This window comes from Hyalella azteca, unplaced genomic scaffold (genome assembly GCF_000764305.2).
Source record: "Hyalella azteca isolate HAZT.00-mixed unplaced genomic scaffold, Hazt_2.0.2 contig7647, whole genome shotgun sequence".
NCBI lineage: Eukaryota > Metazoa > Arthropoda > Malacostraca > Amphipoda > Hyalellidae > Hyalella > Hyalella azteca.
In genome coordinates this window covers 152,823-172,164 of record NW_025937767.1, presented here as the reverse complement: position 1 = coordinate 172,164, position 19,342 = coordinate 152,823, and the positions used below count along the sequence as shown (strand labels likewise).

General features: G+C 40.4%; 1 protein-coding gene across 5 annotated transcripts; it reads right to left on the bottom strand.

Moving 5' to 3' along the window:
* Positions 1-490: 490 nt before the first annotated feature.
* On the bottom strand, positions 491-18,727 carry LOC108667123 (mitoguardin). 5 transcript variants are annotated; one of them, XM_047881333.1, is made up of 11 exons: positions 18,676-18,727; positions 10,339-10,457; positions 8,751-8,916; positions 8,325-8,480; positions 7,902-8,089; positions 7,257-7,391; positions 6,343-6,440; positions 5,416-5,584; positions 4,809-5,039; positions 3,835-4,005; positions 491-3,014 (listed from the first exon to the last, which is right to left on the bottom strand). In XM_047881333.1, the coding sequence occupies exons 2-11, from the start codon at positions 10,435-10,437 to the stop codon at positions 2,874-2,876; spliced, it is 1,554 nt and encodes a 517-aa protein (XP_047737289.1). In that variant the 5' UTR covers positions 10,438-10,457; positions 18,676-18,727; the 3' UTR covers positions 491-2,873. The 5 variants fall into 5 exon arrangements, with proteins under 5 accessions (XP_047737289.1, XP_018009598.1, XP_047737291.1 ...); XM_018154109.2 differs by having other exon boundaries at positions 18,680-18,693; XM_047881335.1 differs by lacking the exon at positions 18,676-18,727 and adding an exon at positions 13,671-13,850.
* Between the last annotated feature and the right edge of the window lie 615 nt (positions 18,728-19,342).

The window sequence follows — 19,342 nt, the reverse complement described above, 5'->3', positions numbered from 1 at the left end:
TTTAACCACTGGGCCACCCCTTTATTAAAAATATCTTTATTTTCACATAAAGGGCTTTCATTTAGAAAGTTTTTTTTTTCGTTATTGGGCTATGCATGTACTCAAGTAATTCAGTACGTCGGACTCGAGTGACATAAAAAAGTTATTTCACGTGGAAATTCACGTTTGCTGGTGTGTCGCCACGCAATAATTCACTACCTAACTCGCGTTAATTTCAACGGCAACATCCTACAAAGTTTCAAATAGAGCTTTTGATTACGGGTCATCAATTCCGAACATGGTTAATTCAAAACTATTTATATGAAGCGTTCAGCGCGAGATCAGCCATTGCATTGAATTTACACTCTTTATAATTTAGCTCATTGAGTTAATTCCGATCTACCTCAAGCGCACCGGCAGCTATACTCTATACTATAGTGTATAGAAACGACTGCGGGCATTATAATCCCAATCTCAACGTACAAATTAAGGTGGACAAAAACAATAGACGATGTATTCAACAATCTATTTACACGATATCCTTCGATGAGGGAACAACAAATAAAAGTCACATCCTTGAAATACGTACGAGGTAGCATCTTCAAAGCATACGTATCAATCAACCATAAGCGTGGCTCCCAGAAGTGCGTGAAGAAACGTCTAGTCTTTCCAAGCTTCAAACACCTGACTTGCCTTAGGCTGCATACACAACTGCCCTGCCTACATTATGGTTTCCAAGTATGAGTGCAGGAGTTGGTGGCAAGCCCTGATGTAAATTTCAGTGAAGTATAAAAATAAGAAGATCCTCCGAAAGACGGGAAGCAACAGAAACAATTATAAAGGAACATGATAAAATTAACTCAGGATAAGAATAATTCGTGGACGACCATGAAACTAGAGTGATAATTTACCACGGTCAAAATAATAGAGAATGAAGAGAAGAGGTACCTATTGAAAGTGTTTTCTATCATAAATGTTTGTATTGTTCAGATCGCTTTAAATTCTCGACACTCAATTAAAGAATACACGTATTTCACTGATAAAACACAATCGTTTACGTCACGGCAAAGCCTCCCAAAAAGTACACAGGAATGCATCACAAGCCTGAGAACACACGAGTATCACAGTTCCTTATTCTGCAACTAAAGCTCAAGCGCAGACATCGACACAACACCAAGTAGCAAATGCAACAAAATGTGGTTCATATGCAAAATAATGTTGCGTTCAATGGAAGCAATCATGGAAATGAAGCTCCACCATGAGTCACCACGAATCCATTTCATGAATACAATTATAATAAGATCACAACGCTCATTTCTCGAGTACATTTAAAAATAATAAATGGTGTACATAAAGTCAACACTGACCTTCAGATTAAGGTTACACTGAGATCAAAATAAGCATTAATTTTGGGCAGTGAATAATTTAAAAGTACGTTGATATTAGAAGCAAGTTTTGCTTTGTTCAATGCAGGAACACAAAAAAATTACACTTTCTCATTGAATCATTGTATTGATTCAATGAGAATTTCACTTAGTGGGATGGCATAAATTCCTATTATATAAATTCTTCCGGTTCACTAATGTTACCGCGGCCAAGAGCACAGGCAGCGATGGCAGTGACGTGATGATGTGCAACCTTGGTGTTTATTTAGGACGTAGTAGCAGTCCCAGGCCACGCTGGAGCGCCAAGCTATTTGTGTCCGCTCATTTGTAATCAAATCTCAACATATGAATCAGCTCCTACCTCAGGTATCAGGGCTCTAATTTAGGAATTAATCAAAAAATGCAAGCTAAAAAACACCACATGCAGTTACGCTCAGTGGAGACATCGATCGGGCCGCACGCTAAAAACTATAATGAAAGACTTTTGCAAAAAATTTTTAGTTGGTCACAAAATTTTCCATTCGGAACGACCTTAAAGACAATTTGTCACCTTAAAAGTCAATGTCATTTATATACCAATTGTCGCAAGAATCTCAGAAGACAATTTTAGTTTCGACGTTTACACAAATGTGCACATCATTTAGCTTTAGCTGCGGTTGTCTTCACTTAGATTTAGAGAAACTGTAAGGCAAATTACCGGCTCTCATTGTAACATAAACGAGAGTAGAAAATTATTAGAGATGGTAATGAGAAATATCACTATATTGCTGATCTCGTTTATAAAGATTTTCACGAGCGGATAGAACCCTCATGCTAATCCGGAATCAATGCTTAAATTCCGGTTTGATACCTACGTCGACTTAGATTATGCAATCCCTGAATGAGGAACTTTGGCATTTAAATTGTATAGCGACGCACTCATGTTCTGAGTAAAAATTGCCACACATTTTTGTGAACATTATTCTCCATTTGCGCTCGACAAAAGTAGCTGCACAATAAATATAAGTATTTGTAAACACTTGAGCTCGCACCACAGCCATGGCTGAAGTTAGCTGACAACACGAACTAATCATCCACAACTCTGGTATAAAACACAATGATAAGGAAGCTAATCCTTATGCTTGGCTATCGGCATTGATAAAACTATTTTGTGTGATATGAGAGTCCATCATTAAAACAGCTACAGGCCCAGCCTGTAGCACTCCAAATGCAAGCATCCCTTAATAGTAACTTTGATTACGCTTTAACATGACTATTATGTTCTAAATCATTACTCGTTGAGAAGAAAATTTAAATTATGATGGCAACTGCTTGCTACTCTGATGATAGGCTTAGGAATACGTCCATCACTCCCACTAACCAAGATGTACAGGTATGAACAAATTTCGAGTAGAAGTTGAGTATCATGGTCGAGTATAACTTAAGTATCATATTCTACTTGGTAACTTCCATGTGAAATAATGAAAGTTAACAACAGGACGAAGTGACTAGAGGAAGCACGGCATACGCTCATGTGAGCGCCATGTGTTTGCTGATGAGCGTGAAGCGTTCATGCGTCATGCGCAGCAGGTCGCAGGCCAGTTCCTCCACAGATGTGTAGCGGGCGCTGGTGAAACTGAACATGTCGTACAGCAGCGACATGATCTGCTCCTGCACAACATATGTTATGTTAAGGTGACTGAGATAATGTATCATTAGGTATTATCATGTTAACATGCCAAAGATATTTCATGAGGTATTATAACGTTAGAAGTTTTACCGGTTAAATGTTATCAACGCGTTGAACAATTCTCCCATGCTGATGCATTGAATTCAAAATAAGAAGTGTTTAGAAGGTCTAAGTGTTTGACACAAGTTTTTTATGTATAAGAAGCAATTTTTACACAGCTATTTCCAGTACATAAAAGAATAAATCTTTTTTCGTTGAATGTAACGAATAAATCAATACCTTGCAAACTCAACAATCCATTTGCTTAACAATTCATTCGGTAAGGAAGCGTACCAGTGTGGCCTGGGACTGTAAGATCCAGAACTTGAACACGGAACAAATTTTGTATGGAAAACAAGGGCCAGCAATGCTTTCTCCTACAAAATAGCTAACTCCTTCTTATGAAGCCTCATCTGTAACAGTTTGGATATGCAGACTAAAGGTTTTGATGAATAGTAGGATATTATTGCCGTTTTCATTCACACTTTCAATGATTCATCACCCAGGCACTCAGGAATAAAATTGTCAACCTAGGAGGGATCTCTAACCACGCTGCCACCTTCCATCCGGATGCCCACCTTGAAGTAGGTGCAGACTGCCACCCTCCTACAACAGGAGACCCACCTTGAAGTAGGTGCAGACTGCCACCCTCCTACAGCAGGAGGCCCACCTTGAAGTAGGAGCAGACTGCCACTCTACTACAGCAGGAGACCCACCTTGAAGTAGGTACAGACTGCCACTCTCCTGCAGCAGGAGACCCACCTTGAAGTAGGTGCAGACCTGCTTGAGTTCTTCATCAGGTCCGAGGAAGCCCAGCGCCAGCACGGGCGAAATGTGTTCCGTGATGTCGTAGAAGTGAGCGATGAAGCCGTCCTGGTGTTTCAGCATGCGCCGCTTCGCCTTAAGTATGGACCATACTGCTGTGGACAGCGCCTGTGGTGGCATACCTATATGAAATTCATTTAGTACAAATCACAAAGTCATAAGATGCTTTCAGCAAGGACCACACAGCGTAAAATTCTTTCTGCATGGACCACACAACCATAAGATGTTTTCAGTATGGACCACACAGTCATATGATGTTTTCAGTATTGGCCACACAAGCCAAAAGATGCTTGCAATATGGACCATTCAGCTATAAATTTCATCATGGACTGCACACAAAGCATGCATTCAAGACAAAAATTGTATCACGTAAATGCAAAGTCCTACTCTTAATATTTACCGTCATATCATCAATTACCAAATAACGACTAGCGTCATATTTGAGTCTCATCTAACAAGTTATGTACAGTGACCACAGTAGAAGAACGCTAGACAATCAACACAGTATGACTCATACTCCAGCAGACGTCAAGAAAACTTCTTACACGACAAATCAAGCCAATTCCCCTTAAGACATTCCTTGAAAAAAGACGACATACTACGCATACGCAAAACAATAAAACCAGTCTAGTTCCATGTGAACTTTTACAACCAGGTTAGCGGTTTTCCGTGAACTAGTGGAACCAGTCTAGTGGTATCACCTGAACCAGTGAAGCCAGTCTAGTGGTATCACGAAAACCAGTGTAGCCAGTCTAGTGGTATCACGTGAACCAGTGGAACCAGTCTAGTGGTATCACGAGAAACAGTGGAGCCAGTCTAGCGGAATCACGTGAACCAGTCTAGTGGTTCCAAGTGAATTCAACTTGATTGATTAATGAGCAATAAACGATCGCTGCACTTGGACGACTCACGGACTCCTTGAAGCTGTTGGAGAGCCACCTGTTCTGCACGACGGCGGTGACGGAGGAGGGAGGCTTGTCCAGGTCCTCGAAGGCGTCGAGAAGAATGAAGTCTAGCACCACGTCGTAAAAGGTGATCGCCACGACGCCTCGACCTCGCAACTCCTCCTCCAGTAGCCCCCAGTCGCAAGAGTCGAGGTACTCGAGCATCGCGTCGTACGCCATCACCGCTTCTTTGGGGTCCTGCATTATCACGGCGTTATTGCTACGACAGAAGGAATAACTAACTTCAGGTTCAAGAATACCACGACTGTCACGGCAACATGACGTCTTGTAACACAACACAAGGAATAACTACCTTCACAATCGATCACAGCACAAAGGATCTAACACAGTGACAAGGACGTTACGTTGGCAATAGAACACTAGATACGCAATGTCACTAAAAAATTGCGGATTTGCTGTTTTTTGCATTCTTCATCAACATTCCAAAAATAAACCCTCAAATAAACTTCCTTGAAATAGATAAAAACTGAAATAAATCCGAATAAGATGATTGGTGAAATTTATTTTGCAAGGCGAGTCTGTATCTTGAAGCAACAGTTGTCTTCAGAATTACCTTGCCTGCCTTGATCATGAGATCAGCGATGATGTGGCGGCCAGACTCGATGAACCAGTCCTTGTTCTCCTGCTTGCTGAAGAGGAGCTGCGACGCCAGCCTGATGCAGTGTACCTTACACACGTACTCTGCGTCGCTAGCGCACTGCACCTCCTCCGTCCTCAGCTCCCTGCGCCACCAAACAAGCTTAGTAAGACGGCAAAAACCTTTGAATAAATTGGACAATGCAGAGCTCTTCAGAAAAATTATATAAACTACTGGAGGGTCGGAGGAGAACTGTTGGCTTGGATTCATGCCATGCCAAATTTTCTATGCAAAAAAATGTTTCTGTCATCAGAGTTCAAATGGACACCGAGGTCACGTTTGGTTAGAAAACAGCAACCTTATCTGCAAAAGGCAGGCGATCTATGCGATACTACATCTTGTCCGAATAAAGGCCAATAAACACACCCTCAAGAGCTCTGTGATCCCTTTCTTTGAGTACTGCTGTCGAGGTGGGTCCAGAGAAACAATTGGAGGCAGTCAAGCTAAACTTCACATAAAGGAGACTGAGACCGTTTAATGCTGTACTGATGGAGCAGAGAGAACGGAGTTCACTCGAGACCTTCTAACCATTACTAGAACGTGGTCTTATGCAAAATACCTAATAGACCTTTTCAGCTCCACTTCCGTATTAATTAAAAAGCTACAAACAGCATCGTGCATCAAATGGACCTCTAGGGCCTTGTCAGTGAGCGGCCACCTGCCTACCGAGGGCGGGAGGCGGCAGAATGCTAAGGCAACGCACCAGCGTGGCCTGGGACAGCTACATCTACAATTCTAACAAAGCTAAGCAAATAAAAACCAGGTTTTACAGAAACAGTACCTACTTGGAAACATGTAAACTAGGAGAATAATAAGACGTCAATGTATGAAGTGCAGACGCACCTGAATGGGATGCCCACGGATTCGTTGAGTCTGACGGCCACGAGGTACAGGGGGAACTGCGACTCATCAAAGTCATCCAGGTCCCGCAGGTCTGCGATCTGCAGCGCACGGTCAGTATATCGAGTATTCAATGCAATAGCACCGTAATTATTACCAAATAAATTGGGATTTATGTCTATATGAATATCACAGGTCTAAAATATAATTATTTTTAAATCATTTAATACCTATATTATATAATTATCATGTAGTTTTTGTTCATGTAAGATAAGTAGATGTAGTAGTACTTGTAGTAGTAGAAAGGTTTGCTAGTGCTTCAGCTATCAAGCTATTTCGCACCGGAGGTCAAAATATAACATCGCCAGCAAGGCGGAAGGTCTCAATTATTCAAAATCTCAAATTAATCATCACCCACAAGGGGCGGAGGGTCTCAATTGTGCAGCCCGCTGAAGCTGGCTCGAGAGAAGCAGCGGTAGCATACCAAAGAGACAAAGTGACAAGAGGGACAGGTGAAAAGAAATAGAAACTAAGACACTCGAACAAGAGGTCGCTTACACGGGACGTCGGCCGCCCGCACGAGAGAGACAGAGAAAGGAAAGTAAGGAATCCTACCTACATAATAACGTAACCCCACAACTGAGACCTGCATTCAGACACCGCGAGCTCGGCTGTGAGGCGCTAAGGAACAATCCTCCTAGTCCTAGGAGAGCAAAATCCCATAGAACTTCTGACGAGCACAGACACGCGTCAGAAGTCCCTCTTGAGGGGGTCATGTAAGATAAAATGTAACTGAAGATGAGATGAAACAGCAGTCCAGGAAACGTTTCTAGAAAATAAGCTCAATATGTCCTCATTTGTCATCTTTGGAGGACGTGAAGCTCGCCAGTGCTCATTGCACCATCAGCGGCACTCACGTCGCCCTGGGCAGACACGAAGCTCTCCATGGACGACGCCGACGTCAGCGTCCGCCGCGCCCCTGAGTGGCCGCCGCCTGAGGCGTGTGAAGCGTCGCGGTCGGGGCTGCTGGGGCACCGGAACAGCACAGAGTGCTGGGGAAGAGACAAAGGACACAAGTCCAGCCTTGAATTCTAGTTGAATTTGATTTGATTTCTTGTTGGACAGAAACAAATGCAATTGCTGAATTATTCAAAATTGAGTTAACAATAGTTAATTTTTATTCAGCAGTACACTTTCATTCATGTGCGTAAGCTCAGATCTTATCCACTGATCAATGTCAGCAGCAAGGACCATTGAGGTCCAATAACTAGAAGGTTTTTAATGTTTCTCAGCCTAGTATTTTTTTTTTTTTTTTTTTTGAGAAAATAATGTCCAGAATTTTTAATGTTACGGTTCTTATTGAGCTTCAATTTGCAAGACTACACTCCTCTAATTAAACACAGTCAACTTATCTATAAGATGAATGAATTACAATATAATTACGTAATTAAACACAATTTGCACAGCCCCCAAACGAACCTTAATACCACAATTGTACCAATACTACAGCAAGAGACAGCAATAATGCAATAGAACGTTCTAAGCATGAGCGTTAATATTACCTCGTGAAGGAAGAGATGTTCACAGCGGTCCTGCAGACTATATGCATCGTCTATGACAGCCTGCAGACTCTGTATGAACTCAGCCTCATCATGTGTTGTGAGGGCGAGGGTGTGGTTGTGTGAGGAGCGTGAGTAACCATCGAGTGCGTCTTCGAAGCATCCTAGGGCTGTGTTTAGTGCCTCCATGCCTGTAAACAATATGTGCTCAGTTAAACAGTATATTAGTCAATTTGAAACTAAATAATAACTAAACTAGGCATTACTCTATTACTTGGGGTTTGATACTGTCAGATCTGACCCCAAGTAGTTGAGCAAGAAATTATAAGGTACGTAATGAACTTTTTAGTAAAAGAAACTATACAAGTAGCTTATATTTTGTGTCCTATGGCGAGAAGAATCTTAAATGGACGAAGTGAGTCTAACCAAGAGCACCCAGTTGCTGAGGCGTGGTGTCGGGCCTGAGGCTGTGATGGCCAGATGAAGTGATGCTGTCCCCACACACGCTACTGCCGCTCTGCCGTGCTGTGCTGCGGTTCCATCCAGGCGAGGAACTTGAACCCGCACCAAGGGAGTGGACCTCTATGGACAAATAATCTCGATTAACTATTATTTATATAAATTATTATTTATACTCTGTTATTACATAACATCATGATTGAATGAAAGAAAAACATATATTTGCAGATAACAAACAGAAATCATGCAACCTGCTATGATTTCAATTACAAGAGCTTAAAAAAAATCCCACAGGCTCCAGTGCACAGTGCAATAAAAAAAAGTGCACACATAACTCAGAATACAGGGGATGAGTACCAGTACTACAGTATACAAGCATCAAGGTGCCAATACCTCCAGAGGGGCTGAGGATGGTGAGAGGTTTATGTCGGCGAGCAGCCCTGCTACTGTCATGGCGTAGCAAGGAGGATTTGGTAGGACAGATTTTCCGTCTTCTTCTGAGGTAGCGAGCTGCAATGCCCACAGCGACCACTCCTGCGCAGGTGCAGGCTACAACTACCTGTCAAAAATTTTGATGTGTTATTTTTTAAGGAGTCACAGCTCCCAGGTAAAAGGTTAACAATTAGAGGCCCAAACTTTCAAGTTCACTTGCAGCTAAAATTTTGCCATATAGGTGAGCTAATTCTTGACATGGAGGGGTTTCACACTTTAATTTTTTTTTCAAATTTATGATTGCTTGATATACTAGATTGGAAAAATGTAAACTGCTTGTTAATTTAGCAATAATTTAAATGAAATATATTGTAAAGATGACAAATTGAGAAGAAAATATACATCAAAACTGTTCATTAATTTGGCAGTCATTTTTAAAAGATATATTGATATAATTGGTATAATGAAAGACTTTGATCTGGTAAATTATGTCAAGAAATGTTTATTAGTTTGGCAGTAATTTTCATGAAATCTATTGATTTAGAGAGAGAAAGTAAAATGGTAAATAAAGTCAAATGTTATTATAGCAGGTAAGGAATTGGACAATTCATTCACAATTTAAACATGTTAACTTTTGAAATATTACTGTGGGTGCGGTATAATTTGTTAAAAAACCAGTTGCATGAATTAATCATTAAAACAAACCTCTGCTTAAATTAATCAAGAACTTCATTCAACACTATCACATTGTACCAATTTTACTAAAAATAGTGACTGAATAGGAGAGATTTTGATGACTGATGACTTAAGTCTCAGCAAATGACAGTTTAATGATAATTAAATCATCCTTCGTGAGTGCCCTGAAAAATGCCTTGTGCTGTACGTAGCATTGATACCAGAGTTACAACAGGCAAGAAAATGTCAGAGAATTAATTTGATTTTATGTTGAATTTTATTGCTAATTTTCTAGCAATACTACAATGAATAGATATTTTTTATTATGTATATCAACTGAACTAATAAAATGGCATTCATAGAAATTCATCAGTCAAAGCACAAGATCATTTGATAACATAAAATAATAGGAAAAAAAATTGGCCTTTTGAGAAGGATCTCCATGTATTCAATTTTGCAATTGAAGATTGAAATTTCAAAACTCCAAAAATATATACAGCATACCTACCTATCATAAGAGTTAACCATTCACTCACTGCCTGCTGAGCTAAGAAAATAAACTAAAATACTTCATTGAAGCCTCTCAGTCACAAATAATATACAATAAACAGATTTATACCTACAATTTCATTGGTGCAGTAATAGGTTGTGCCATCTGATCTGTTGATTTACCTGTCATTTGACCATTGCACTTTAATTTTTTTATGACAGATTGCACAAATTAGGAGTAGACTTTAAGCAGACATGAAAATCTGTAACCATGTGTGGGGCATTCAAGATCTTGTTGTTTTTTGGATAAAAATTAGAAAAATCAAGCTTTCCTCAGGCAGACTTACCAGATGAATATTAAATAGAAAGTTTGATGAATTATTACCTTCTGGCCACGTGTGAGTTCTATTGAGGTCAAGATAGCAAAAGATGGCAAGACGATGAGAGGCTTTGAAGCCATGGGCACCAAAGAAAGGTCATTCATTTGTCTTCTGCTTGGCAGAGCTGAAAAAAAAACAGTCAGCATCGCATCAGTGATATTTTGCAGACAGTGTAACAGATCTATCCATTAAAAAAATATTGCAATTGTTGCATAAAAAAATGAACTGTTGAACACAGGTTTCAAGCTTGAAACCCATAAGTTAGCAAAAAATTATGAATCAATTCAATATTCAAATATTATTTTGTTTCCTGTATCTTAGTGAATGATATTATAAAGTAGGTTGACTCGTTGACTAATTTTAGCTATAACCTTCTTGTGATACAAATAGTCACATGGTAAATATATAAAATATCATATAAAACCCTCAAACATGGTAATAAGGGATGGTTTTGAGCGTTTTTCCTTGATAACTTCTTACAATGAAACATTTCATAAACGAGTTTGAGCTCATTTTAAAGTTATTTGCAAGGGCTATTGTATGGCATCTTTGAAAAAATTCCATATGCTATTGGCAAGATGCCAGACGCAAAATAAAAGCCTCCTGAACTAACCCCGGAATGGGGTAATAAGGGACACTTGATATAAAACTCAGTTTTAAAACGTTTGAAGCATGCAGAGTGTGCTTGTCCATTACTAAAAGTACTCTGAAGTCTTCCTCATCCTTTGTAGATGATGCAGATGTAGAATAAATGCATTTTCTGTAATTTTTACTTGTTTTTCCTTTATTTATATGATATTACTTCATCCATACATTACCGTATTATTGATGTGATATTACCTAATCCATGGACATGCCATTGAGCATTTACAACGACCATGTCCACAGTCCACTGCAAGCTTCATATCAACAGCCATGAAGTATTTCTTCTGTAGGTAAGCTTACAGGATGGCTTGTAATTTCAAACCATCTTAATTGAGTCTAGTGAATTCACTATAACAAAAAAAAAAAAAAGATAAAAAGAACATACCTGAAACACAAAGGAATATTTTAGTGACAACCATCATATTTTTTGAGAAAAAAATCATAGTTTAGGTTAATTACTTTTCATTCTATGTTGCCCAGTGAACAATTCTATCTAGGACATTCTCTGCAGTTTGGTGATGACTGATGATGCACTAATTTTTTGTCAAGTGAAATTTTTACACTGAGCAAAGTAAATCTAATCAAAATTCTTTGTTTTTAATTGATTTTTTTGTTAACTGGAGCCTTTGCTAACCAAGGTTCTACTTTGAATGCGTTTTTAGGGGTGTCCCTTATTACCCCGGGGAGGTGTTCCTCATTACTCCATCATGCGGAAATGGCTGCCATTTTTTCCTTGAATGAGATATGCTAATTCTGTCAATCACATTTTTAACCAACACCCCACATTTTTAACCAACATTTAACCAACACCATAACCCATGACAGCAGCAAGTTTTATGCAAGTAAAATTTGTTAATACGGTGAATGTTTTTTTTTTTTTTGCTGCAGACCTTAGCATAGGTACTTTTCCAAAATCTTTTTTTGCTACAGACCTTAGCAGAGGTAGGTACTTTTCCAAAATCTCATTTTTCACACTTTTTTCAAGGATTTTTTAAAGGTAGTATATACCGTATATGATTTCCCAACTTGCTTTACGCTACATAGATAGGAAAAATGTTGAACTTCATGCCACTATTTTTTGTTTTGCAATATTTCAATTAGTTTAGCTGCTACAACATTTCTACAAAATGTTAGAGGACTGTTCCTTATTACCCTGCCTGTCCCTTATTACCCATTTGATAGAATATAATTATATATATTATGTTAGATATAACTATAAGTAATAAGTAAATATTTATATGTTTTAGTAATGTATTCATCATATTCTTAATCTTTATTAAAATATATCTCTTAATCTGAGCAGCGCACTGATTGAAAAATAGCAGCTTAATTTATGCCTTTAAAAGTTCTTGCCAACACATTTGTATTGAAATTATTGCATTCTAGATATTTGTCAGTCTTTGGCCAACTATTTAGAAAATAGTTGAAAATCTGAAAGACTGCAAGTGGCGGATGCAGTGAATAATGAGAACAATAATAATTCTAGAACTAAGCAATGGTTGCTAGGACGTAGGGTTCATGATAGCTTTGTTGATATGAGCACATTGCCATCTCTTGGCAGTCCAGGTGGCAGAATTGTGTTGAGCCTCACTCTACTTTGCCACTCTCTCAATAGATGGTGCCACGCATATGGCTGCCAGATAGCTGCCAAGTTATAGGTGTTGCAGTGCATGGAGAGTAAGGGATATACTATCAAAACGGTTGGCAGCATTTTCTTATTAAAATTACCCAGCAACAAATCTTGAAAATGGGCTACAAATGCATATATTGGCAATGCAGTTTGCACCCTCTGCACCCTGGCTTCTGCCTACCACTGACAGTAGCAGCATGCCTAAACTTAAGCAATTAGAAGCATCAATCAAACTCTGGCGTCTGGCCTCCGGTAAATTTTAGTTTGGACTGGAAAATTGGACATCTGGAGGCTGAGGCACTGAGCATAAGCAGGGCTGTAAAAGTCCTATTTTTTTCTGAAATATCGTGGCTCTAACATCATATAATTTCAGTAGGTATGAAATCTTGCTGCTTTACTGTCATGTATTTTCGTTCGATTGAAAAAAATCGCAATTTGCACTCCACAATCATGGCATTTCATAAAATTTCAACTTCCGCAATCCCCAATACTTTGATGATTCCACCAAAATATCCTGCACAATGTTGAAGAGGACCACAGAATATTAGCTATATTATACAGTAGAATCATTCATTTACAATTGTAGGTAGGTACCTTAATGTATGTCATGTTTTACCTATTTCATTATCTTTCAAGTGTCATGTGCATCTTGTTAATCTTGTTCCTCTTGGTGTTATTTTTAAGCAGAGTACAAGTTAATGAGACATAAATCTTGCAAGTCCATATGTAATGCACTTTTGGTTAGCCTGCACCCCTGATTGCTGAATTGAAAATTCACTGGTTGCACCTGATTATTTTCTCACCTTCAAAAGCCTGCTTAAGATGCCTTAATGCATGATTCAATCTACACTGCTGCTTGCTAATCCCATCCTGATGCCCCATTTTAGTGAGTACAGTTCATTTCATCTCATTAAAATTACACCATGCTACTATTTGTTATTACTGAGCTCTTAAGAAATATTTTTCCAGTCATTCATGCCTGTTTATAAAGAATGATGGATGGTTTACACTGGTTCTCATGTTAATCCTGTCCTTTTATAGCACAATTTTCATTTTTCTTACTTGAACCATGTTGTGTCCACCATTGAATAACTTTACTTCTGAAACTAATGCATTCATGACTTTGTGTGTGGCAAAACAGTTTTAAACATCTTCCTGATGTCAATATTCCTAGAAGGCTAGTTCTTATGAACGCATTTATTTGACGTTTAGGAGCGGTTGGTGTGGAGCTACAGTCTTCTTGATGAGAGCCTAAGATCACTAAACCAACTCCTGGCCATCAAGAAAGAAGATAAAGACATTCCACCTATGAAGCAAAATTTTATTTGAATACTGACTTGAAATTATTGAGCCGTTTGCTGTTCCTAGATACTTTGGGCCCAGAATAATAAGACATAGTCCAATTTTCTAGTGGTCTCTAGGAGTAGGTAACTCCAAGTAATCAATACACCAAACCAAAGTGCCAGGAATGAAAAGTAAAAAATAATCATTAAGCAAGAGGAGCAATACATATGCTCCTCTTCACCGTTCTGGTTATTTCCACAGCGCTGGCCTGCTTCATTTTTGGGCAACCACCATAGTTGGCCATGTGAGCATCACCGCAGTTGCAGCACCTTGGTACTCCTGTATGTGTACAATCCTTGACTTGCCACCTACACAGCTACACATGCTACACAATGGGAAGGGCTATTATATGTTGGAGCACTGTGGCCAAATCTCTGGCACCCAAAACATTGCCAGGGCTTGCCAACAAATATGTGTACATCAAAACGTTGCTATTGAATACTCGCATGTGAAGGCAAGGTGCTGCTTTGAAAAGTAACCTTGAACATAGAGGTCATGATGGGCTCTCAACCTTTGAAAATTCTTTCAGCATTGGCTCCCTGATATCCTTCAGAGGCCAGGGCTTGTGAAAGTTCTTCGTTGATGACTCCTTTGCCAAAGGGACCAATAACTCCTACAGAAGTTGTTTGGTTTGCTGGAAGTCTACATTTGACCTTCCACGGCCCCAGGCTCTCTATTTCTAAAAGGGATGAGATATTATCTGAAGATTTCATGGCAATGACTAGTAAATTTTGAGCCGATTCTTTGACATGCTTGCAATGCCAGTCTTCCCAAATAGAGAATTAGCCAAGGCTTTGCTAAGAGCCAGGTCATTTGAAAGAAATCTCGTCACATCATGTTGAGTATCTCCACTGTCATGCTGCAGAACTGGTTCAACAAGAATTATAGGATTATGCATTGACATAGAGTATACACTATACATAAATGTCAGCATTATTTCTTTGACCTGCAGTAATGACTGAGTCTGAGTCCAAATCATCATCATAGGGCTGATTGAGGCATGAGCTCTCAAATCCCTCAAAGTTGGAATGATTAATGTTTGTTGCAGAATGATTTAAAATAGGAACAGGCTCTGAAGATTCAGTAGCAGATGAGCAGGCAGGTTGGCTATTGGAGCTTGGAAGAAGAGGCAGACTAGGTTGAATTGTTAAAGAGCTTTGGCAGTTTGGCTTGGCAAAGACAGTTCTGGAAGAGATGGATGGTCATTGGGACTTACTGTTGCAGAGTTAAGTGAGAGCTAGCTTTGGTCACCCTTACCTTACCACCCTTACCATTCACCCAAGTTGCAGATGCACCCTCAAGTAGACCACCCGTAAAGAAAGGTGTTTGCTGGAAGTACCTGCAAAAGAAATGTGAACACGGGAAAAAGGGCGTTGGTTGCAGATTTTCACATCCTATACTGTGCTATAAATTCTGTACCTACGGAAGCGGGCACCCACGAGGGTACAAAAAAGGAAGAGACTGCGCGTTCCATCACCCTAAGTTGTGCTGGAGTATCAAGCAGAAAGAAGATTGCACGAGTGAAAACTGCAGGTTTCTTCACATAAAATCGTGGAAGTGAATGGAGGAAGCCAGCAGAAGAGGAGGCAACAATGATTCACCCCCAAAACGAAGGGCTCCTGCTGGACGCCAGCACACTCCCTCACCCTCACAGTCCCCACCATCACAGGGAAGACAGGGAAGTGATAAGGTTGTGGGAAACACTAGTAGAAGGAGCGGTGAGGAGGTTAGTTCTTGGAGAATGAGGGATTACCGAGCTACTCCAGGGAGTGGCCCAAGTGTGTGGGACAGGGACGCACGCGGGGAGCCAGAGATTACCTACGGCACTCTTTTAGAAATGAGGCATCAGCTGGAAACAATTCAACTCCAGATGCAGGAGCTGCTGGGTCAGGGGTGCCAGGCAGAGTGGCGGAGACACAGGTAAGCGCACCAATAAGGGAAGAGTCTGGCATTCTGCTGGCCAACATTGAGGGGCTCTTCCCACTGAGAGCACGTCACAAGATTGGCGTGCTGCGTGAGATGGCCGACGAGGGTGGGATCTTTATGATTGCACTAATGGAGTCGCACCTAAGAAAAGATATCCTCGATGCAGAAATTACAATGGAAGGATTCCAACACTACCGTGCGGACTGAAAAGAAGGGAGAAAGAAGGGTGGAGTAATTGTCTACCTTAGGAACTCCCTCGCAAGAAGCACTGTAGAATTGAGATCGAAATCCGGAAACTCTGACGGCTTTGTTGAATACGTGCTACGGTACTTCACATAAAAAAATATGCTCTGTGCGTAGCCATAGTCTATAGACCGCCTGCTTGTCCGCTGGAAAATTTCAACAAAACCCTTAAGGAAATAGAGACCAGTGTGGCTGAACTGGGTGACCCAGCCCCCAGCCTGATAATTGGTGGGGACTTCAATCTCCCACAAATCCGTTGGACATGCCCTGGCGGCTTAGAGGTCGATGACTGCGACACAAGTCAAGAAGCCCAACTTGTGAAGTTTGCTGCGGAACACTTGCTCAGTCAGCAGGTATGGTCGCCGACAAGAGAACACAATATTCTTGATCTCTTCTTCACTAATAATGAAAGAATGGTGGTTGACGTCCGGGTTAAAGATACCTCACTGTCTGACCATCGATTAGTGATGGTGGAAACGACAATTGGAATTGAAACCCTGCCCAGGTCTATACCCCAAGAGGGACTGGCAGGACTCAACTTTCACAATCAAAGAACGGATTGGGAGGCAATTCGTAATGAAATTGATGAAATCGATTAGAGAGCAGAGTTTCACAAGATGAATGCTGAGGAAATCTACACAAAACTGTGTGAGAAACTAGCACAGGTATGTGTGCGTCATACACCAAGAAAAACAGGGCCTAAAGTCCGCAGCATTCCGAGAGACAGACAAATCCTTTTGAGAAAACGCGAGCGATTAAATAAACAAATAGCTGAATCCACTGGTGATACGAGAAGACAGAGGCTAGTAAATTTGCACAAGAAAATTGAACTCAGGCTGCAGGTCTCGCACAGGATGGAAGAACAAGCCACGGAAGAGCGAGTGGTTAAGGTCATCAAAGAGAACCCCAAGTATATTTTTTAAATATGCTCAGACCAAGGCTAAAATAAAGACGCCAGTAGGCCCGCTTTAGGATAACGAAGTCATTGTTGGAGATGACCAGGGCATGTGTGAGTTACTGGGATCTCAGTTTGGATCAGCGTTCAGTAACCCCTGGCTCCCCCGCTACTCAAGGGAGGAGAATGAAATTGAAGTTCTCCAGGAGCTGCCAGGCGGTAGAGAGTTGGAGAACATTGAGTTTGGACTGGAAGACATGAAAATAAGTATCAAAGAATTGGCGACGTTTTCAGCACCAGGACCCGACGGAATTCCGGCAGTGCTGTTGAAGAAGTGTGTTGGAGCACTGAAGGCTCCACTCACAATGCTCTGGAAAGCCTCGATAACAGAGGGCAAGAGCAACAACTTGCTTCATATTGGAATTCGATTTGCTTTAGATTCTTCTTCTTCTTCTATTTGTAGTTGAAGGGGCTCTGGAGACGCGTCCAAGGTAGATCCTCGACAGGACGGTGATTTACGGGGGTTGCGTAACTGTGGGCAAAAATTCAGAGATAAGACACTTCAGAGTGCAGAGTTACTAAGAGAATATTGCTACTGGAAAGGGCAAATGCTGCATTTAAATGAATGAGGTTTGAATATATGTTCATATTTCATCCCGGGTTAGTGTTCACTGACATGCCCTGCACTCAGCCTCACATGAGTCTGTAGGCTCTACCGAAGGTCCAGCCTGGGCGGCACAGCCTGGAGCTTCTTCCGACCAAAATGGTCTTATCAATATGTGAGAGTGAGTTGCTACCTCACAACAAACAAAACTCCTGTGGGCATGTATCTGAAGGATCAAAAATTAAGAGTAATATTGAGGTGAGCAGCAAACAATCTCTACAAAAGACAGGCACAACAAGCTGTACACTAGAGACTAAGTAAAGAGCTGATCCCAAAACGACTNTAATATACAGTCTGACCCTGCCACCATGACCGCAACTATGCGCGATCTTCAACAAACGTTTTGTTTATTTGTTTACATTACGATGTTTATGTTTTTTCTGCAAGATATTTTTGGCTGAAACGGTAAAGCAATGCGGATTGCGCCATTGCGGAAGTTGAAAATTTTATGAAATGACATGTTTGCGAAGTGCAAACCGCGATTTTTTAATCAAACAAAAATTTATGACATTCGAGCCGCGAGATTTCATACCTACTGAAATTATATGATATTAGAGCCGCGAGATTTCATACCTACTGAAATTATATGATATTAGAGCCGCGATATTTCAGACAAAAATAGGACTTTTCCGGACTAGGTTCCGGGGAACTGTGGAAAGGCCAGTCCCTCCATCAGCAGCAACTGATCTCCCCAAAGCCGAGTCAGGAATTGCCAAAGGTGGAACTAATGATGGTGAGTCAGGTGTTTCTGGGACACAAACAAGATCTTTTGATTTATCTTCTACTGGCAAAGGCGATTCAACAGTCTCAACTAGTTCAGGCAAAGAAGGAGAGTTGCTGCCTTCATCTGAAGACAGGCTACTCTCCTTCCGCCTCTTATGGCGCGACATCCTCGAAGTTAACAATGTCGCGCTATTGATTAATTCTTAGAGTTCAAGAACACAGTTATCACGAGTTTCAAAATTGAAATTAAAGATGTAGGCTAAGGAACTTACTTACGACCGTCGTCGACCGCAGCTCGAACCGGACTGCTTTAGATTCGATAAATAATTCAGTCTCTCGTAGCGCGGACCGGGCGGGTACGCTTGTGTTCTGTCAGAGTGGATAAGGCGGGACGGATACTGTAGTATTTATTGTTTTCTACCTTGCTTGATTAAAACTAAATGCGTTAGTGATGGAATATTAATAACAAATTATATAAATACTATATAAAATATAGTAATAACAAATGAAAAGTTCTGTTCCTTATTACTTGAGCAATGAAAATTTTTAGAAGTTGAAATGCAGAGTTCGACACAAACGGTCACAGCACTGACAGCAGTCACTCGATTCACTCAGGAATTCAGGATTTGGAGACTTTTCACCTTGTTTGTAATTGTAATGTTAACTTGTTAAGCCTTTATTAACGTTGCGAAAAAGATTGATAGCTGAAGCGCTTGTAGACATTTGGCCATTTAAACTAAACTTGTCTTGGCCATTGAACTAAACTTTCTCAAGCGACTTTCTCGAACCTTTGGCAATGATTTTTTCAAAGCAACCTTCTCGAACCTTTGGTGATAATTTTCTCAAAGAAACCTTCTTGAATCTTTGGCAAAGCAGAGCAACAGAAAGTACACTGAATATAGTAATAACAAATTATATATATACTATATAAAATATAGT

Bases quoted from the DNA above. Each gene is read 5' to 3' on its own strand.
- LOC108667123 (XM_047881332.1), bottom strand. From the start codon at position 13,490: ATGGGGCATCAGGATGGGATTAGCAAGCAGCAGTGTAGATTGAATCAT. The intron at 8,917-10,338 runs GTAATAATTCAT...AATTTTTGACAG, and splicing joins AACTCACACGTGGCCAGAAG to GTAGTTGTAGCCTGCACCTG. The intron at 5,585-6,342 runs GTGCGTCTGCAC...TTGGTGGCGCAG, and splicing joins TCCGTGGGCATCCCATTCAG to GGAGCTGAGGACGGAGGAGG.